The sequence below is a fragment of the Sus scrofa genome, chromosome 15, assembly GCF_054392235.1.
Source record: "Sus scrofa isolate SSC_HxYL_T2T_F1_AM1 chromosome 15, Sscrofa_HxYL_maternal_Yorkshire_Landrace_v2.0, whole genome shotgun sequence".
Taxonomy (NCBI): Eukaryota; Metazoa; Chordata; class Mammalia; order Artiodactyla; family Suidae; genus Sus; species Sus scrofa.
The window spans coordinates 90,498,153-90,520,116 of record NC_139397.1 but is presented as its reverse complement, the minus strand read 5'-3'; the positions used below and the strand labels follow the sequence as shown (position 1 = coordinate 90,520,116).

Sequence of the window (21,964 nt, the reverse complement as noted above, 5' to 3'; positions counted from 1 at the left end):
ACAACTCATACAACTCAATAACAAAAAAGCAAACCCAATCAAAAAGTGGGCAGAAGACCTAAGTAGGACATTTCTCCAAATTAGGTACATGGATGGCCAATAGGCACATGCAAAAATGCTCAACATCATTAATTATTAGAGAAATGCAAATCAAAACTACAATGAGATACCACCTCACATCAGTCAGAATGGTCATCATTAAAAAATCTACAAAAAAAAAATCTACAAATAACAAATGCTGGAGAGGGCGCGAAGAAAAGGGAATGTAAACTGATACAATCACTATGGAGAACAGTATGGAGGTTCCTTAGAAAACTGAATACAGAACTACCACATAATCCTGCAATCCCATTTCTGGGTACATATCCAGACAAAATTATAATACAAAAAGATACATGCACCCACATGTTCATAGCAGCACTATTCACAATAGCCAAGACATGGAAACAACCCAAATGTCTACCAACGGATGCATTAAGAAGATATGGTACATATATACAATGGAATACCACTCACCATAAGAATCAATGAAATAATGCCATTTGCAGGAACACAGATGCAACTAGAAGTTCTATTACTAAGTGAAGTAAGTCAGAAAGAGAAAGACAAATCCATTTGATATCCCTTATATGCGGATCTAAAATTTGGCACAAATGAACCTATCTATACAACAGAAACAGACCCACAGACATAAGAGAACAGACTTGTGGTTGCCAAAGGGGAGTGGGGCAGGAGTGGGATGACTGGGAATTTGGGGTTAGTATATTTAGAATGGATAAGCAATGAGGTCCTACTGAATAGCACAGGGAACTATATTCAGTCTCTTGAGAAAGACCATGATGGAAGATAATATAAAAAAGGGAATATTATATATTTGTTTGACTGGGTCGCTTTGCTGAACAGCAGAAAATAGCACAACATTATAAATCAATTATACTTTAATAAAACTTAAAAAAAATGAAAAAAAAAAACTTCACTGCTTGTTATATTCCTAAATCCCTTATCATCTAATCCACAAATCACCAAGTGCTAATAGAGCCAAATGCAAATACAAAATTCAAAAACAAAATTTATTGAGACTAGTAAGGTTAAGTCCAATGGAAGTTAGCTAACCTTCTCCTGAAAAAAATACATTTTCTAATTTGGAACTATGTAGTAGAGAATATTATTCACCACTCACTAGGAATAAGTCATAATACAGTCAAATAGTGCTAATTCAGACTAATTGTGGAGGAAAGTCTGAAAAATCAGCCAAAAGTATGATTTAGTCTTAAAGGACTCTTAATGATCTTTTAACATCTATGAAAGAAGATATGTTGATTCAACTTAGACTACAAAGTACTGCCTAGTTTTTTTACTTCTTTGTTTTTGTTGCTGAGTTGTATTTTGCATTTTTGGAGGGAAAGGGTGAGGAAAATATTAAGTTATAAAATCAATTTGTAGTAACAATTACTTTTATGGAAATGATACTTCAAAAGTCCTGAAACACATTAACAGCCTGTATTCTTAAGTAATTTGAACGTTCTCCCTTATAACAATACTGACTCCGTTAACTTCAAATCTTTTTTTTTTTTTTTTGTCTTTTTGCCATTTCTTGGGCCACTCCCGCGGCATATGGAGGTTTCCAGGCTAGAGGTCCAATCAGAGCCATAGCCACCGGCCTACGCCAGAGCCACAGCAATGCCAGATCCGAGCCATGTCTGCCACCTACACCACAGCTCACGGCAACACCGGATCCTTAACTCACTGAGCAAGGCCAGGGATCGAACCCACAACCTCATGGTTCCTAGTCGGATTCGTTAACCACTGCGCCATGACGGGAACTCCATCAAATCTTTATAGAAAGAATTTGCTACTCAAAAATAATCCATAATCAAATTAGAATTTCTAGACTGAAGATCTAACATAATAATTTTTTACTAGTACTCAGTGTTATTAGCATAACACCAAAAATGTATTAACCACTTTTTTTTAGATCTATATATTATGATTTCAAATTCATTAATTGTACAGAGTTTAATGTAACTTCTAAAAGAACACATGGGAGTTCCCATCGTGGCTCAGTGGTTAACGAGTCCCACTAGTATCCACAAGGACATGGGTTCGATCCCTGGCCTTAGTCAATGGGTTAAGGATCCAGCATTGCCATGAGTTGTGGTGTAGGTTGCAGATGCAGTTCAGATCTGGCACTGCTGTGGCTGTGGTATAGGCCAGCAGCTACGGCTCCAATTCAACCCCTAGCCTGGGAACCTCTATGTGCTGCAGGTGTGGCCCTAACAAGACAAAAGATAAAAATAAAAAATAAAAAAATAGGAGTTACCGTCGTGGCCCAGTGGTTAATGAATTCGACTAAGAACCATGAGGTTGGAGTTCCCGTCGTGGCGCAGTGGTTAACGAATCCGACTAGGAACCATGGGGTTGCGGGTTCGGTCCCTGCCCCTGCTCAGTGGGTTAACGATCCGGCGTTGCCATGAGCTGTGGTGTAGGTTGCAGACGCGGCTCGGATCCCGCGTTGCTGTGGCTCTGGCGTAGGCCAGTGGCTACAGCTCCGATTAGACCCCTAGCCTGGGAACCTCCATATGCCACGGGAGTAGCCCCAAAAAATATCAAAAAGACAAAAAAAAAAAAAAAAAAAAAAAAAAAAAAAGAACCATGAGGTTGCGGGTTCAGTCCCTGGCCTTGCTCAGTGGGTTAACGATCCGGCGTTGCCATGAGCTGTGGTGTAGGTTGCAGACGTGGCTCAGATCCCAAGTTGCTGTGGCTCTGGCGTAGACCGGTGGCTATAGCTCTAATTAGACCCCTAGCCTGGGAACCTCCATATGCCGCGGGAGCGGCCCAAGAAATAGCAAAAAAAAACCCAACCCCCCCCCCCAAAAAAAAAAAAAAAAAAAAAAGGAACACACATGTATTTGAAGATTTAAAAAGGGCATTTTGCATCAGTTCTTAAGAAGATTTCATTTGAGTATGATGAATCCATAAATACATTTTAAGCTGACATACAACCTCTCATTAAGGCATGTCATAACTTTAATATTTAAAAATATAAAAAGCTACTTACCTCTTCATCTGATTCCTCTTCAGCTGAATTTTCAAGTCCTAATTCAATCAGATATAAAACCATGCAGAGTACATGTTCTGAAAGATTCTGATGATCCATCAAAATCTTTAAAAAGAGAAAAACGCCCCATAATTATTTTTTCCGCAAAACATACTTCATTTGATTATCAAAAAACATTTCAATGTTATAGATCAAAGTAACATAGGATATATACATATATATGTGTATGTATGTGTATATAATTATGTGTATACACACAGACATATAATTCATAGTCAGATATGTAAGTAAAACTATGCATGGTGAAAAGACCAACTGAAACCAAAAAAACAGGTTCCCTTTCAAGATCACATAGTATTTTAGGCAACAGCTAGAAATATTAGTTCACTGACTTCCTAAAGGTTAACACATTAAATAATCTATTTAAACTATTATTATAAAAATAGTAGTATCTAATAAAATAATTTAACAAGAATATTTTCTATCCTAATCTGCTGATACTCTTCTCCTGATGACAAGGATATTAGATAAATAAAGTTTGTTAAATAGGATAATTCACACAAATATGCTTAGTGTAGCACATGGCATAAAATTAGGAGTACAATAATTGTTTATGGAACATTAATTTTCTTAAAATTTGTCTCTAAAATTAAAGTTCTGAGGCTGAGTATTTTGTGTGGTTGTGTAAATGTGTACACAATGTGTGGTTTATAAGGGGTGAGAAAGGAAAAAGGAATGCAAGTGGTTAGGAGAGAGGCTTCTCTCAGGAAACACTGATAAATCCGACCTATACATGGATTACACAATGCAAGCCTCACATACCTTATGCAGGACCTCAGGGCCAACCCACATGAATCACTCATTCAATATAATGTAACAAACTACTAACCAGAATATATATGAAATAAGATAAGGAAAAAGTGGCCCAGCAGCTATCATTTGGTCTTAATGCACTATAAAATAAAGGGGGGAAAAAGCCATCTAGCCAAACTATGGAAGGACTAAGAGAAAGATGTTCTGCAGGCAAGACTGCAGACATGGTAAAAGAGACCAGTCTAGGCTGAGCCTCACAGAAAATGCCCAAATGGCAGGGGGAGCTTGGAAAGGGCCTAAGTCACTGAAGAGCCAATCAACTGTGACTAAAGACTTTAAGTTCACCAACTTTCAAATGTTTATTCTGACAACTAAGAAGGCTTTTCCATTCATATTTTCTGTGGCATAGTGGTGAGGATAAACGGACTTTCAAAACTTTTTTTAAAAACCTGATTTTTCTTTTTTCTTTTTTTTTAAGGCTGCACCCATGGTATATGGAGGTTCCCAGGCTAGGGGTCCTAATAGGAGATGAAGCCATCAGCCTAAGTCACAGCCACAGCAAAGTGGGATCCAAGCCACATCTGCAACCTACACCACAGCTCATGGTAACTCCGGATCTTTAACCCACCAAGCAAGGCCTCATGGATGCTAGCTGGGCTCATTAGCTGCTGAGCTACAACAGGAACTCCAAAAAAAAACTGATTTTTCATACAAATTGTGTATATAACTAGCTATTTGACCCTGAGCAGCATCTGGCCTTAACTTTTCTCATCTTTAAAACTGGAATGATAGTCTAGAACTGTTGAGAGGGTTATAGGAATATCTGGAATTTGCTTAGTACATATCTAGCAATTGGCGTTCAACACATAGTAGGTAGGTGGTGTGGATGGTGGGAGGAGGAAGAACAGCAATAAGAGAGGACTGAGGGTGGGGAGGCAACTGTGGTCATCCTTCCTAATTCAGTACTTTCTAGGGGAGAAACCAAGGATCATCCACACATTCAGCTAGCATAAGCAATTTCATAACACAGGTTTCAGACTCCAAATGATTGCCTATCATTACTACTCAGTCTCCTCTTAAGAAATACAACATCACTAACTAAAATCAAATAAATTTCAGTTTGAAATACTGTGGCATTAAAGCTTCAAATGAGTAACTTGAAGGTTAAAGGGAAAAAAATCACTTTATTAGGCACTGCAAAAAAAAAAAAAAAGAATGATTTCTGGGGAGTTTTATTAACATGTTCTAAATTAAAGGTTTTTGATATTAAGACACATGACAGGAGATGAAATGGTTTACTGACACTGATTTTTAGAAAGTTGGCCCACCAATGCAGTGTTAAAGGTTTTTCTATTATCACTAAAGCCAGGAAAGCTATTATAAAGTGAAAATCTTGAAAAATTTATTCATAATAATCTTATACCAAATAAACAGTGACTTTCTATTTTTGATGAAATACTGTTTTTATAATAAACAAATGAAAAGTTTGAAAAAATATAACTTGAAAGAACACACTCATTTGAAGTTAGGCTTCTTTAATTTTTAAGTCATTAATTACTAACTTATTATATTCCTAAACTTTACTATCTGAAATAGTTATTTAACCTCTAAAATTTAAAAATCATATCTGAAAAATTAGAATAATAACAGAATTTCACTCATAAGGATTTTTGCTACAACTAAACAAAGTAATGCATACAAGTATACATAAGGCATTTGAAACAAAATCTGGCACTAACATTCCAAAAATATCTACTATTTGTAAAAAAACAAAACCACAAATATCCTTCTAGTAAGAAAAAAATTCTACCTTTTTTAACAAAAAAAAAACATTTTAAATCATTTTACTGAATAATTGTCCTAGAAATTAATGATAATAAACCATTCAGGATATCTTTGGAAGCACATGACTTAAAATCTTAACAGGAGCAACTTTTGCAAGTAAAATGAAAAACTGGTCATGGGGTAGAGTTAAAATGAATGGGGGTACAGAAATCTAAAAGCTATATTATTTACACAGCAAACTTTAAGAAAAAAACTAGAATGTCCAGTTAACTAAATGTATATTTTCATAAGTAATTTAAATAGTGTATATGTGGTAACTGGAAATTTGCCTAATAGGTTTACTTTTCTATTTCTTTTAATTTAATTTTTAATTTTTCAAATTCTAATTAGAAAAAAACAATATTTTCATTGTTTCTAATTACATAATGTTTATCATGTCTATAGTTACTTTATATATATCTATGGTTATTTTAACTATATGACTATAGCTTGTCTTTCATCTCTTATTCAGATTAAAACATAAAAATGTCTGCTATATATATACTCCATTATATTATGTGCACAATTTTTGAGTACACAATTAACCAAGTAACTAATTCAGTTCTGTGTGACAAGAGCCAAGAATAAAACAAATTCTAGGTAATAAGAAAGTAAAATTATCACTTTTCACTTTTCGAGTTTCTAAGGTATTTAACAAAAGAAAATTCTTAATGCTATCACATAGGAACCCATTCAAATCCCTCCAAGTCCCTTCCTCTTGATCAGAGGAAGAAAACCAAGAGAACAAGCCTAAACACAGAGTCACTGGCCTGTATGGTGCCATCTTAGTTTTGTCATTTTAGTGGATTCTGGTGATTGTGCGGTCCCTACTGTTTATTCTATTCTACTGGTAGTCACTCAATATTTCACTTGTTGTGGCACAGAAACCATAAAGAAATATTTATATCTGAAACTGCATAAGATAGTTTCTCACAAAGAATGGTGTAGCTCCATTATTTTCAACTTAGATTTGAAACTACATATAGAATACAATAGGATTCACATATATGTGATTATGACATATACTCACATCTTAAATATATAAATACACTTTGCTTTATAAATGGTACTTTTAGGTAAATATTATCCTTTAGCACTTTTATTTAAAAATTATGGAAATAAATTCTAATCTGAATCTTGTTAGTCAAATTACTACTGTACCTTGTAAAGCAGAGTGAATAGCACAATGTGTAAAGTTTTACAGTGCAAAAGTCTCATGAGACCTTTATAGCTGGGATGGAGTGCTGTCCTTTTCTTATAGGGAGGCCAGGGATTTCCAGGGAATTTCCCAGTCTGTTTTAAACTGTAAAAATAAAAAAGTAAAAGAAAACTAAAATTAGATGATAGACTCAAGATTAAGTTGTGGTTTAAATGGTGATTTATAGACATTAACTTTAGTCATATTTTCCATGTAGTACTGTTTTTAGCCAAATTGCTCAAAAATGCCAAACAAATATCTATTCTTTCCACAATGAACATATCATTTCCTTTATACTGGGTAAAAATAACTAAAGAGAGCTAAGCTAAAAATGAGAAAGAAATATGAGTAGGAAAATGCTAAAAAGAGAATACAAAATTAAATACTAAACAAAGAAATTTCCAGTTGCAACAACTGAACAAGACAGATAACCTAAAATTTTCACCACTACCAGCAACTGAGAAACCTGGATAAAAATATAAATATAGTCTTTTGAATGTGTCCTTGAACTCACAAAAAAGAAAATGGAGTTCCCCCTGGTACCAGAAGAAAAGAATTGACAACAACCACTAATACTGTGTTTGCCGATGATTTTAAAGTCCTTGTGCAGGCACACCTCAAGGTGTTAGGCTCACACAAGGCTCAGAGATGGAACTGAGATCTCACATAAAGCTAAGATCCTTGAAAACCTTTACCCTCAGTGATAGGATAATTCACAAGGAGAGATAAGAAAGTTGTCTGTCTCTTCTCTGATGGAAGAACATGCTCCCCACAAAGATGATAATTATGAACTTGTATGCAAATAAGAGCAGACTCAAAACACAAAAGGCAAAATCTGAGATAATTACACAGAGAAACTAACAAATCCACAACCATAATAAAGAATATGAATATACTTCTAACAGAATGCCCAAGAAAAGTTAATTTTTAAGAATTTTGAAGGAGTTCCTATCATGCCATAGCAGAAACAAATCCGACTAGAAACCATGAGGTTGCGGGTTCAATCCCTGGCCTTGCTCAGTGGGTTAAAGATCTGGCGTTGCCATGAGCTGTGGTGTAAGTTGCAGACGCAGCTTGGATACTTTGTGTTGCTGTGACTCTGGTGCAGGCCGGCAGCTATAGCTCCAAATGGACTCCTAGCCTGGGAACCTCCATATGCCATGGGTGTGACCCTTAAAAAAAAGAATTTTGAAGATTTTTTTAACAACACAATTAACGAGCTCGAACCAAAGACAGAGAACATCCAATAATAAGAAAATACACATAGTTTTACACACAATTAGAACATTTATAAAAACTGATGAAATACTAGGATGCAAAGTAAATCTCAACAAATACCAAAAGATCTGATATACAGATGATGATAATTTGTAACAAAACAAATAAAACTAGAAATCAACTAAAAGATAATCCCAAAAAGTCAGACATGTAGATACTTTAAAACACTATGTTCTTAAAAAATTCAGAAGTCATAATTATAATAGAAGACTTAAAATATTTAGAACAGGAGTTCCCGTCATGGTGCAGCAGAAACAAATTCAACTCGGAACCATGAGGTTACGGGTTCAATCCCTGGCTTCACTCAGTGGGTTAAGGTTCCAGTGTTGTGGTGAGCTCTGGTGAAGGTCAAAGACTCGCCTTGAATCCTGTGTTTCTGTGGCTGTGGTGTAGGTCAGCAGCTGTAGCTCCAATTCAACCCCTAGCCTGGGAACTTCCATATGCCACAGATGCAGCCATAAAAAGCAAAAAAAAAAAAAAAAAATTTAGAACATAAACTATATAGAAAAAAATGTAGGATACAACAAAAGCAGTACTTGGAAGGAAATTCATAACTTCAAATGCATGTTTTTTTAAAAATCAAAAACTAAGCATCCAAGAAAAATGAGAAAATCCAAACTATGTTAAAAGAACATAATTACAAATAATAAAGGAAAAAAGAATAAAATAGAAAACAAGGGGAAAAAGAAACAACAAAATCAAAGGTTGATTCTTTAAAAAAAAAAAAAAAAAAAAAAAAAAAAAAAAACAGTAGAACTGGAAGTCTTGTGATAAGACCAAACAAGAATAAGAGCCAGCAAAGCAGACAGGACTTTTTAAATCACTAATTAAATACTTAAGACAAAATAGAAGATTGCTTAGAAAAATGTAACTTGACAGTCACTCTCAAGAAAAAATACAAATTCTAAGCAAGACTATAACCTTTAAAAAAGTGAATCAGCCATTTAAATTATAATTTAAAAGAAAACAAAAACAAACAATACAAAACAAAAAACATGAGACCCAAGTGGTTGAATAGGCAAGCTTCATCAAAACTTCAAGAAATAGTCACATCAATAAGAATGAAGTTGGACCACTAGTTCATTCCATATGTAAATATTAACAAAGTGTATCAAAGGCTTAAATATAAGTACTAAAACTGTAAAACTCTTAGACGGAAACATAGGCATAAGTTTTTGTGACCATGGATTGATTAAGCAACAGATATGACACCAAAAGTATAAGCAGCAAAAAAACAGCTAAAATGGACTTCATCAAAATTAAAAATTTTATGCTTAAAAAGGCATGCTCAAAAAAGTGAAAAGATAACCCACAAAAATAGAATGGTAGAAAATATTTGCAAATCATATGCCTGATAAGTCTAGTATATACAATATAAAATGAGCTCTTAAAATTCAGTAACAAAAAGAAGTTTCCTTTTGGCACCACAGATTAAGGATCCAACAATGCCACTGCTATGGCTCAGGTCACTGATGAGGCACAGGTTCAGTCCCTGGCCCTGGAATTTCCATATGCCATAGGCATGGACAAAAAAGAAAAAAAAAAAAATCATTAAGAAAAAGACAACTCAATTTTTAAAATGGGCAAAGGATCTGGATAGTTCTCTAAAGAAGATATGCAAATGGCCAGTAAACACATGAAAGGCTCCTAAACGTAACTGGCCATCAGAGAAATGCAAATCAAAACTAAAATTAGAGGAGTTCCCATTGTAGCTCAGCGGTAATAAATCCAACTAGTAACCACGAGGAGGTAGGTTCAATCCCTGGCCTTGCTAGGTGGGTTAAAGATCCGGCATTTCCATGAGCTGTGGTGTAGGTCACAGGTACAGCTAGGATCTGGCATTGCTGTGGCTGTGGCGTAGGCCAGCAGCTAGAGCTCTAATTTGACCTCTGGTCTGGGAACTTCCATATGCCACAGATGCCGTCCTAAAAAGGCAAAAAAAAAAAAAAACACCTAAAATTAGATATCACTTCATAAGGGTCTCAAAAGGAGAAGAGAGAAAGAGCCAGAGAAAATATCTGAACAGATAATAGCTGAAAACTTCCCTAATATGGGAAAGGAAACAGTCACTTAAGTCTAGGACATGCAGAGGAGTCCCATAAAGGATTAACCCAAGGAGGAACATGCCAAGACACATATTAATCAAACTGACAAAAATTAAAGACAAAGAGAAAATACTGAAAGCAACAAGGGAAAAGCAACAAATAACATGCAATGGAATCCACACAAGATTATCAGCTGATTTTCAGCAGAAAACTCTGTAGGCCAGAAGGAGGTGGTATAAAATGAAGAAAAGGAAAACTCTACAACCAAGAATACTCTACACAGGAGTTCCTGCTGTGGCAGTGGGTTAAGAATCTGGCATTGTCTTTGCACCAGCTCAGGGCACTGCTAAGGTGCAGGTTTGATCCCCAGCCCAGTGCAGTGTGTTAAGGATCCGACATTGCTGCAGCTATGGTGTCGGTCACAGCTGCAGCTCAGATTTGATCCCTGTCCCAGGAACTTTCCTATGCTGCAGGTGTGGCCGAAAAAGAAAAAAAAAAATATTCTACCCAGAAAGGTTCTCATTCAGATTTGGCAGAGGAATCAAAGACAAGCAAAAGCTAAAAAAATTCAGCACCACCAAACCAGCTTTACAATGCTAAAGGAACTTCTCTAAGCAGAAAAGAAAAGGCCACCAGCCAAAACAAACAAATGACAACGAAAAAGACCAAAAAAAGGAATTCCCTTTGGGGCAGAGGGTTAAGGATCCAATGTTGTCACTGCAGCAGCTCAGGTTGCTGCTGTGGCATGGGTTCAATCCCTGGCCTGGGAACTTCTGCATGCCATGGATACAGCCAAAAAGAAAGGAAAAGAAAAGAAAAAACTGCAACTAGAAACAATAAAATTACAAAAATGAGAAAGCCTACCTGTAAAGGCAAACATACAGTAAAAGCAGGAAATCATCCACACACAAATATGATATTGAAACCAGTAACCATGAGAGGAAGAGAGTATAAATGCAGGACATTTAAATTGCATTTGAAATTAAGAGATTAGCACCTTAATCATGCATATTCATAGATTGCTATACCAAAACCTCATGGTAACCACAAACCAAAAATCTATAATTGATAACACAAGAAAAAAATTAAAAAGAATCCAAACACAACACTAAAGATAGTCATCAAATCACAAAAGAAGAGAACAAAAGAAGAAAGGCGATACTACTTCACACCAACAAGAACTGCTATAAACAAAAAGACAGATAACAAGTGTTAGTAAGAATGTGGAGAAATCAGAACCCTAATGCACTGTTGGTAGGAATGTAAAATGGAGAACAGCTTTGGTAAATAGTCTGATAGTTCTTCAAACAATTAAACATAGAGTTACTATTAGATCCAGCATTTCCACTCACAGGCATATACTCAAGAGAAATGAAAATATACGTCCACACAAAATTTATGCACAAATGTTCATAGTAGTATTATTCACAACAGTTCCAAATGGAAAAAAGCAAATATGCATTACTGAGAAATGGATAAATAAAAGTGGAATATCCCTAAGACGGAATATTATTTGGCAAAAAAAGCAATGAAATATTGATATATGCTACAACATGAATGAACCTTGAAAACATGCTATGTGAGGAGTTTCCATCGTGGCACAGTGGTTAACGAATCCAACTAGGAACCATGAGGTTGCGGGTTCGATCCCTGGCCTTGCTCAGTGGGTCAAGGATCCAGCATTGCCGTGACCTGTGGTGTAGGTTGCACATGTGGCTTGGATCCTGCATTGCTGTGGCTCTGGCGTAGGCCGGTGGCTACAGCTCTAATTAGACCCTTAGCCTGGGAATCTCTATATGCCATGAGAGCGGCCCTAGAAAAGGCAGAAAGACAAAAAAAAAAAATGCTATGTGAAAGAAGTCAGTCACAAAAGATTACATTTGATTCCATTTATAAGAAATGTCCAAAATAGGTAAACCTATACAAACAGAAGGTAGATTAGTGGTTGCCAAGGATTTAGAAGTAGCTATGAATGAATATAGGGTTTCTTTTTAGTGATGAAGAAGTTCTGAAATCTATTATGGTGATAATAGCACAACCCTGTGAATATATGAAAAACACCTGATGGAAATAATATACTCTAAATGTATAAATTGTATTGTACATGAATTATATCTAAATAAAGCTATTTTTAAAAAAAAAAACTTCAAGAAACAGATAATCTCTATCTCTTGGCATAAGTTTTAGAGATCAGCAAAATGGTAAAGGTACACAGATAATTTTATAATTAACAAAACAAGGAAAGAACTTTTTTAAAAAAAGTATAGGACTATCACTCTTATGAGTAGAGCGGAAAAAATCTTTTAAAAAAATTGGTAATTCATATCAAGCAAATAAAAAAAAAGGAGTGCTTCATAATAAGATGGAGTTTTTCCCAATAATTCAAGGATGTCTAAATTGTATACCACCATCTACAGAGATTCAGGAAAAGCATCTACTAAAATCAAAAACACATTTATAATAAAAATTCCTGGTAAGGATTCAATAGAAGAGAACTTCTTCAACCTGATACAGGATAGCTACAAAGCAACTGAAGCAAACGTATCCAATAATGATGAATTAAAAGCATTAGGAATAAGACAAGAACGCTTTTCATTACTGTTACTATTCAGCACTATACTAGCAATCCTAGACAGCAAAGTAAGAGAAGAATATGTGTCCGTATGTGTATATATGTATATACACAAAGAAACAAAATTATTATTCCCAGTTAATATAACTGTCCACATTTTAAAAACCTACGAATTATCAGAACTAGTAAGAGTCCACCTGAACCTAAGATGAATAACAAAAATCAATTGCATTCTTATTCACTAAAACAAACAGAAACTGTAATTTGAGGAAGTATACCACATATAATACTTATAAAAATTTTAAGATAACTTTGAATAAGCCTGACAAAAGATATCTAAAACCTTTATAAAAAAATGCTATAAAGTTTTATTTAAAGATGACCTAAATAAATGAAGATAGGCCATGTTCACGGATAAGTAAACATATTACTGTTAAGAAGGCATTTCTACCAAATTAATCTATGAATTCATCAGTACAATTCAATCAAAACCCAAAATGTTTCATTGTTTTATTTTATATGGTCATCATAAAATTCTAGGCAAAGGGCTAAGAATAAACAGCTATTAGAAGAGAGAAGGAAGAGGAGGAGGAGAAAGGAGAGGGACTTAGAGTTATTTATGACAATAACATATTTACAGAATGAACAGAAGAGAAATAGACCTACCTACACAGATTTACCTGATACACTCAACTGTCTTTATCACAGTAGTTATTTATGTTCTATGAAGCTACCACAACACTGAATCATTGCTCCTAGGGGAAATGCAAGGTTAAGTTTCAGCAAGTCTGGGGTCACAACATTTTTGTCATCAAAATGCTATTTGAAATTTATAGGTTTCTTTACCAATGCAAAACAGGCTGGCCCTATCAGCACTGAAAATCTGGTCTTCCACATAACCCTTTTCCAGTATAACTTTTAGCAGGTATTTTTTTAATTATTCCACTGTCTCCTGATCTCTAGAACCTGCTCTGCATGCAAGTTAACATTTTCATACCATACACCTTTTGAAATCTGCAAGCCAGCCAGCACTAGCCAAAAACGGTTTAACATTTACCTGACCCTGGGTAAACGGGACAATAAATTTCTTACACTCTCAGACTCAAAACAATTCTGTCTACTACACTTTTTTATCCATCATTATCTCTTGAGTCCACAAGTTTAGCTTCTCAGTTTTTCAAAAGCTTCATCACACACACATCACACATAACATCATACGTGTTACTTTAGCCCTTTTTGGAATGGCTTCATGTACAGATAAGTGATTTCCTCTACCTTTTTCTAGATGTACCATATAATTGATCCATTATCATTGAACTCACAGCCAACAGCAGCCTGAATGAAGCCTATCTAACAACATATTTTCTCTATATGGCACATCAAAGCCTTCTAGCCTCAAGAACACTAAACTAGATAGCACGTTGGCACTACATTTGGGGGTCATTTTAAATAGCAAAATCACCCCAAACAAAGGACAAAAATGAAAAAACGAGGCACTAAATTGACCATAAAAAGACACCTGTTTATAGTATGAGCTAAAACAAAAGGGTAGAGCTTGGCTAGGGTGTCCTCAACCAAGGTGCACTCTGCATATCCACTCAGATCTGCAAACAACCAAGACAGTGCTCAGAGAATTGATTTGGGGCTTGAAAATAAATTTTATCAAGTAGCCAAATTTCCGAACACAAAATCTGCAAAAAGTGAGGATCAACTGTATATGACAGAATTAGCATTACATATTAGTGAGAAAAGGATGGATTGTTTAAGATAGTACTGGAGCAACTGGTTTTCTGCAGGAGGGAAATAAATAAATCACTACTTCACCCTATATGTAAAAATCAACTCCAGGTAGATTAAAGATCCAAATATAAAAAGTAAAACTTGAGAATAAACTTTAGACAAACTAACAGAAAAATCATTAAATAAAGCAGACACGCTCTTAGAGCAACAATCACGCAGGGAAATTTAAAGATTTTTTAAAGGCTCAACCTTACCTAGTAATCCAGAGAATGCAAGTGAGTCGTACATTTAGCACTTGAAGTTAAAATGACAGAATAAACATAAGTATTTCATTTTACTTTCACCCAAATTCCAATAAAAATAGAGCAATGGTATTTTTTAAAGGATGAAAAGCAGAAGGATGACGGTAATCAGAAAAGAAAAAAAAACGCAAAACTGTGTTAATTGTAAAGCAAATTGGACATGTGATTACGCTAGTAAACCTAAGTCAAATTACAAAAAGGCAATGAGAAAAGCTATGAACCCCAGTTATAGTGCAGAATTCTCAAAAGATTTAGGAACTGTAAGCACCCAGTAATTCAATAATCAGAGGTGGGGAGATAAGAGGCTAAAATGAAAACTGGGTAAAATCTGCTTCTCTCCCATCCACTCCAACATAATTAATTCATCTCTGAAGAAGGTAAGACACAAGCACAGTTAAGGGCAAAGTCATCATAAGCATTTTGATTCAGAGCCCTTAGGCTTTGACTCCATTCAGTTCACAGAATAATGGCAAAACACAAACAGACCATTACCTTCTGGGCAATATCTGAAAATATTTCTCTGAGGAATCCGACAAGACCAAAAAGAAAGTTCTAAAGAGACTTAACATAAGGGCTTCTCAACAAACCTGCCTGTCCAAATTACCCTACTTTGAAACTCAGAGTCTACAAGATCCACCAAGGCACTGAAAGCTCTTCGTCACAAGCAGCCAGAATTATCAGACATCCAAAGAATGCCTATAATACAGAAGCTAGAGAACAAACAGTAGAAAACTCAACTTAGAGGAAACAGATAAGAGGGGAAAATCTTATAAACAAAAAAATTATAAAGAGAGGCAACAAGGTTTCTTAAAAACACAAAAATTATAAGGAGAGGCAACAAATTTTCCTATAACAAGGGTTTGGCAGGGGAAAGTCAGTGTAGCCCATATACCCTGAGTTAGCAGAATTTCCTGACATCTACAGGAGGAGAGAACACCTGTAAACAGGAAAGTATAATAAATTCGCAGTGTGGTTTCCATGTAGCAGCTAATTTTTCCTGAATGTCTTCTGAGAAAAAGGTCAGGGTAAGGTGGTGTTTTCAGCCTTTCAAGATCCTTCCGCCTGTGGGTGTGTTGGGAGCAAAGGCTTATTTTCAAGATGCTAATGTGATTTCTCAACATAATTCCAAGGAGAAAATGATCCAGAGAAAGAGGAAGAGGAGGATATGGCAACTTCTCAGGGACTGCTGACATTCCAGGTTGCAGCCACAAAATTTTCTCAGGATGAGTGGGAATTTACATACATTGTTCAATGGGAATTGTACAGGGATATGATGTTAGAGAATTATAGGAACCTGGTCTCCTTGGGTCGTTTCTGGTCATCTTTCCGAGGCATCTTTCTGAGGCAAAAGAGTGATCCCTGGGATGGGAAGGGAATGGAAACAACATACCCAGGATCTGGAACCCCACCAGGTGAAGGATAGTAAGCACAAGATTCCTGGGGGCACCATCCTGTTACCTCACCAACAACCAATCAAAAGAAAGTCACACATCCTGCACCCTCAGCCCTAATTTTGCCTATAGAAACTTCTCCCTGAAACTATCAGGCAATTCAGGGGTTTTTTAGAGCAAGAGCCACCCATTCTCCTCGCTTGGCCTTGCAATAAGCCCTTATCTGCGTTTAAAAAAGAAAAAAAAAATACCATTAACATACCAGAGATATGAGTTGTGTCTATGATTCAAAAAGAAGATGCCATTAACTTTAAAAAAAAAAAAAAAAAAAACTGGGAGTTCTCATGTGGCTAAATAGGTTAAGTATCTGGCACGGTCACTACCGTGGCTTGGGTCACTGCTGTGGCATGGGTTCAGTTCCTGGCCAGCGAACTTCCGTATGCTGTGGGCACAGCCACCCACAACCCAAAAAAACAAAACACGAACAAACAAACAAAAAAATGATTTCTATAGTGGCTACATATGAGCATAATTTTCAAATCAATCCCAATATGATATAAATGTTTTAATTATACTACTGCATTTAGCATAGAAAAGCAATTTTTAGCTTTTGTTTCTTTGTTTGTTTTAAGCACTAGGCCCCTAAATATGCAGCACCTAGGCTAATAAAGTGTTCCAAAACAAAGGTTATATATTTGTTCAAGGCAGCAGGTAATACATCATTCTGATCACCCTTTTCAAAAGCATTAGTGGAATAATGCAAATGAAAAGCTATATGACAACAAAAAATTTTAAGTGACTCAAACTGACATCTAATTATTGACTAGTTTGAGGCAAAAAAAAAAAATGACATATATAAACTCATACATCATACTTTCCAACATGGGTCAGCAGCCATTAACCTTCATGGTAGAAGATGGGAAGCTACAGAAATATCAGAGATTATAGTTCAAAAAATTTGCTTTCCAGCTGGATTTAAAGTAGTCACTATATAAAAATCACATTTGTCTTTTGGAAATGGCCTAGACAATAGTTCCAACATTGCCATTAACAAACATATTTCACTGAACTTCTCCAGACTACAATGTCGTCACATGTAAAATATAACACTGAATTGAATGAATGGTTTTCCAGCTGTTGGTTTGTTTCGATTTTTTTGTTTTGTTTCATTTTAAAAGATGAACTGCCCATTAAGGGGCATTTAGGAGGGAGTGAGGAAAACAGGCTGAGCCACCTCTACTCTCTTGGGCCTCCTCTTGCTATTGCCCAACCCCGTCATCTAGTGATGGCCCCCAAGAACTTACAGCAGCTGGAGGGAAGGACTTGATCCTATAATTCTATAATTCTAAACATCACACAAAGCAAATGGCTTATTTTCAGTTAAACTCTCAGCATAAGAAAATTTAAGAACCTTGGAGTTCCTGCTGCGGCTCAGTGGTAATGAACTAGTATCAAGGAGGATACAGGTTCAATCCCTGGCCTCACTCAATGGGTTAAGGATCCACTGTTGCTGTGAGCTGTGGTGTAGGTCGCAGACGCAGCTCAGATCCAGCATTGCTATGGCTGTGGTATAGGCTGGCAGCAGCAGCTCCAATTCAGCTCTTAGCCTGGGAACTTCCATATACCACAAGTGTGGCTCTAAAAAGCAAAAAAGAAAAAAAATAATTAAGAAACTTACATTTCATTCATTTAGCAATTACTGATTGTCTACAAATTGCCTAGGATCAAGCTAGATTCTGAAGACACAATAACTAATTTATCAAATATGTTTCTCTACAATTCTTCAAAAGACCTTTCTAATGCCTTCTTGAAATAAGAAAGAATCACACTAAGTAAAATCAGTTTTGCTACTTTTGCTCTTCAAAAGAAAACAAAATGACCAATAGCCAATAAATCTTACACTTTAGGGTTATTTTCTCATTATGTTCTAATTAGAACTGAAACAGTCACTTATACAGTCATATAAGATATCATATAAAGAAAACAGAAGCTGTATATCACATACAAAATAAATTTCAAAAAAATTAAGTTTTACATAGAAACACATTCTTCATGGATATAATATTTACTTTAAATACACAAAATATTATTAGATTAATATAATAATATACACATAAAATTTCACAGATTAATTTACCAAAAAAAATGATTAAAAGGTTTTACTCTGGGAGATCTCTTGTGGCACAGCAGGTTAAGGATCTGGTGTTGTCATTGCAATAGCTCGGGCTGCTGCTATGATGCAGGTTAGATCCCTGGCCTGGGAACTTCCACATGCTGAGGGCATGGCCAAAAATAAATAAGTAAAAAAATACAAGAGTTCCCACTGTGGGCCACTAGGGTAAGAATCTGACCGTAGTGGCTCAGGTTGCTGCAGAGGCATGGGTTTGATCCTCAGCCTGGAATTGTGAGTTAAAGGATCTGGCATTGCCACAGCTCTGGTGTAGGTCACAGCTGCAGCTTGGGTTCAATCCCTGACCCAGGAACTTCCATAAGCCACGTGTGTGGCTACAAAATTTTTTATTTATTTATTTATTTATTTATTTATTTATTTATTTATTTATTTATTTATTTTTGTCTTTTGTCTTTTTAGGGCCACACTTGCAGCATAAGGATGATCCCAGGCTAGGGGTCAAATCGGAGATGAGGTTACCAGCTTATGCCACAGCCACAGACACAGCAATGAGGGATCCGAGCTGTGTCTGCAGCCTACACCAGAGCTCACAGCAATGCCGGATCCTTAACCCACTGAGCAAGGCCAGGGATTGAACCCGCATCCTCATGGATGCTAGTCAGGGTCGCTAACTGTTGAGCCATGATGGGAACTCTTAAATTTTTTAACTTTTTAAAAAGTAAATTTAAAAAAACAACTTTGTAATATATTCACAAATAAAATTCATTTTACTTTGACAGTTTTCCCAGTTGTCAAGAAGACAGCTATATTACCACACTTTTTGTAGCTATTCATCATCTACATTGTTGATGGCAAACAATTTTATTCTCTGAATTTGTGCCTCCTCTACTGGTTTAAAAGTAAAACAACACAAAACCAAGTTTTGAGTTCCACTGGTCAAATAACAACTAAATAAGTTTGGGGGGTTTTTGTTTGTTTGTTTACTTGTGATGTTTTATAAAATTTATTATCAGATTAACATCGGATTTTGGATTTGAATATAAATCTCAGCCAGGTTATTATTTTTAATCTTAAAATATTTTCCCCTCTAAAGATTGTGAGTATACTTTAATGAGACCATATCTCACATCTGTGTTACAACTGAAATTTTTCTATGTAAATACAAGATACCCATTATTATACTAACCAATGTAATGGACTTACAATGCTGTATATCTGTCCATTGCAGACTGCACATCTCTACGATAAACTGTTCGAAGAATGACCATGACAGGGTCAAACTCGTGATCCCAGACTTCAGCTATTTTTCAAAAGAGAGCAGAAACAAAATACTGACTTCTTAGGAATAAAGTCAATCTTTATTAGTCAATGATTAATTACATTTAAGTATATCTTAAATTTAAAAGATGGGAAAGTTTAATTTGATGATATATTTGCCTTAATGAGCTTCATACCATGACAACTTCTCTAAATCAAATTTCATTTCATTATTATGATGGTTCTTAAGTTCAGCAAGAACTAGTGAACAAAAAAGTTTTATAATGTGATAATTCCTCAATAATAGTTTTTTTTTTTTTTTTTTTGTAAAGTGCTAGGCAGAAAATAAGAAACACAATGAATCAACATTTTTGAAAGTACTCAAAGATAAAAATGTAAAAGCTAGGAGTTCCCGTCGTGGCTCAACAGAAATGAATCTGACTAGTAACCATGAGGATGCAGGTTCGATCCCTGGCCTTGCTCAGTGGGTTAAGGATCTGGCGTTGCCATGAGCTGTGGTGTAGGTCACAGACGCAGCTTGAATCCCTCATTGCTGTGGCTGTGGTACAGGCCAATGGCCTCAGCTCCAATTTGACCCCTAGCCTGGGATCATCCACATGCCGCAAGTGTGGCCCTAAACACACACACACACACACAAATGTGAAAGCTAGATTAAAAAATTAAGGATCTTTTAATTTTTAAGAGCTTACTTTATAAACATTTTTGGTTTACAAAATATTTTCTGTTCTCTTGCTCAAAGCAGTAACTGATCTCCTTACTTTCTCCATAATGAGGAACCACTATCCCATGTGTGGTATGTGTACATTAGTTGTACACAAGATAATTTTAAGTAGTAAGTGCAATAAGTTTTTTATGTTAAAGCTATACAATTACATTAATATATACTAGAAAATTGTGTATTGCAAATAAAACCCATGATCTCACTAATAACAATGCTTAGGATGAGGAGACGTTTGAAAAGTGAATCAAAAGAAAACATAGCCTACTAATTATATAAGAGTAGAAATGGAATTTGTATGTGACCAAAAAATTCTAAAACATGGCCTGAGAATAATTTTAGAAACCACTGACTCAAGAGAGTCTGTTTCCTACGTTAAGTTTTCTCCCCTCTCATTCTCTCTAGCAGAATTTTTAACATTTGAAAACATGGTAAGAAACTTATGGAGCTCCCGGTGGTGCAGCAGGTTAAGTATCCAATGGTGTCACTGCTGTGGCTTGGGTTACTGCTATGGCTCAGGTTACTGCTGTGGCACAGGTTCAATCCCTGGCTCAGGAACTTCCATATGCCGTAGGCACGATACATAAAAGGGGGAGAGGAAGCTTAAGCATCTCCCTACATATCCACTATAATTTCAACTTTTTGGCATTAAAAAAAAATTGTCAACAATTGTCTCTATTTCATATGACAAGCCATTCATCTTAAGTTATCATAAGTATGTTTAGGCCTTCACAAAGACAAAGACCTTTGTTGCTATTTCCATTGTCATTTATTGTTCCTCGGTTTTAAATCTATTAAATTGCATAATTAAAATGCCAGTGCTTTTGTCAGAATTCTAAAACCACTGAAATGGAAGAACACTTTCACGATTAACTAATAGTCCAGGAGGCTTCAAATAGTGTTCCATGGAGTGAGATTTCCACAGAGATTTAACAGGAGCTACTTTAGCAACACAAAGATAGTAAAACAGATATAAAACTATGTCCACTCTCCACACTCCCTTTAACAAGAGTAGATTTGCTTTTACTGCTTTTGCATAACAGACTGACTTGGGGCTTAGTTCCCTAAAACTGAAGGCTTATTTTAACTACTTTTAAAAAGCTTAAAAATCTCTCATCAATTCAAACTCTTCCATTTTACAAATAAGAAGTCAAATCCAAAGATAAAAAACTTTCTCAACATCGTAAAACTAGCTAATACAATTCGGCTACTGTATTTGAAAATGAAACCAAAATTCTTAATTCTAATCTTCAAATGCCCGGTGCTCTCTGTGTCTCAAGCTTTCCTGTGCATGATAATCGTCCTATGGAGCTTGGTAAAAAGGAAGATTTACAGAATCTATCCCCAAAGATCTGGATGAAAGAAGACTGGGGCTGAGGCATAGAAATCTGTTTTGTTTTTTGGTTTTTTGGACTATGACCATGACTTGTCCCACGGCATATCCTAGAAGTTCCCGGGCCAGGGAGAGAACATGCGCCACAGCAGCAATGTGAGCTGTGGCAGTGACAACATTAGATCCTTAGCCCACTGTACCACAGGGGAACTCTCAAAACCTGTATTTTAATAAGGACCATGAGTGGGTCTGAGTCAATTATCACTTTTTTTTTTTTTTTTTT

The 21,964-nt window shown here is 35.7% G+C and overlaps 1 protein-coding gene across 5 annotated transcripts in view; it reads right to left on the bottom strand.

Annotated features, from left to right (window-relative positions):
- Positions 1 to 21,964, bottom strand: part of UBR3 (ubiquitin protein ligase E3 component n-recognin 3) — a 225,453-nt gene that overhangs the window by 105,727 nt on the left and 97,762 nt on the right. For 4 of the 5 annotated variants that reach the window (XM_084999433.1, XM_084999434.1, XM_084999435.1 and 1 more), the window contains exons 19-21: positions 19,556 to 19,652; positions 6,857 to 6,998; positions 3,059 to 3,163 (exon numbers count right to left, since the gene is read on the bottom strand). In XM_084999433.1, coding sequence (XP_084855559.1) covers positions 3,059 to 3,163; positions 6,857 to 6,998; positions 19,556 to 19,652 — 344 coding nt within the window. The remainder of the gene's footprint in view (positions 1 to 3,058; positions 3,164 to 6,856; positions 6,999 to 19,555; positions 19,653 to 21,964) is intronic. The other variant, XM_084999437.1, reaches the window with a different exon arrangement.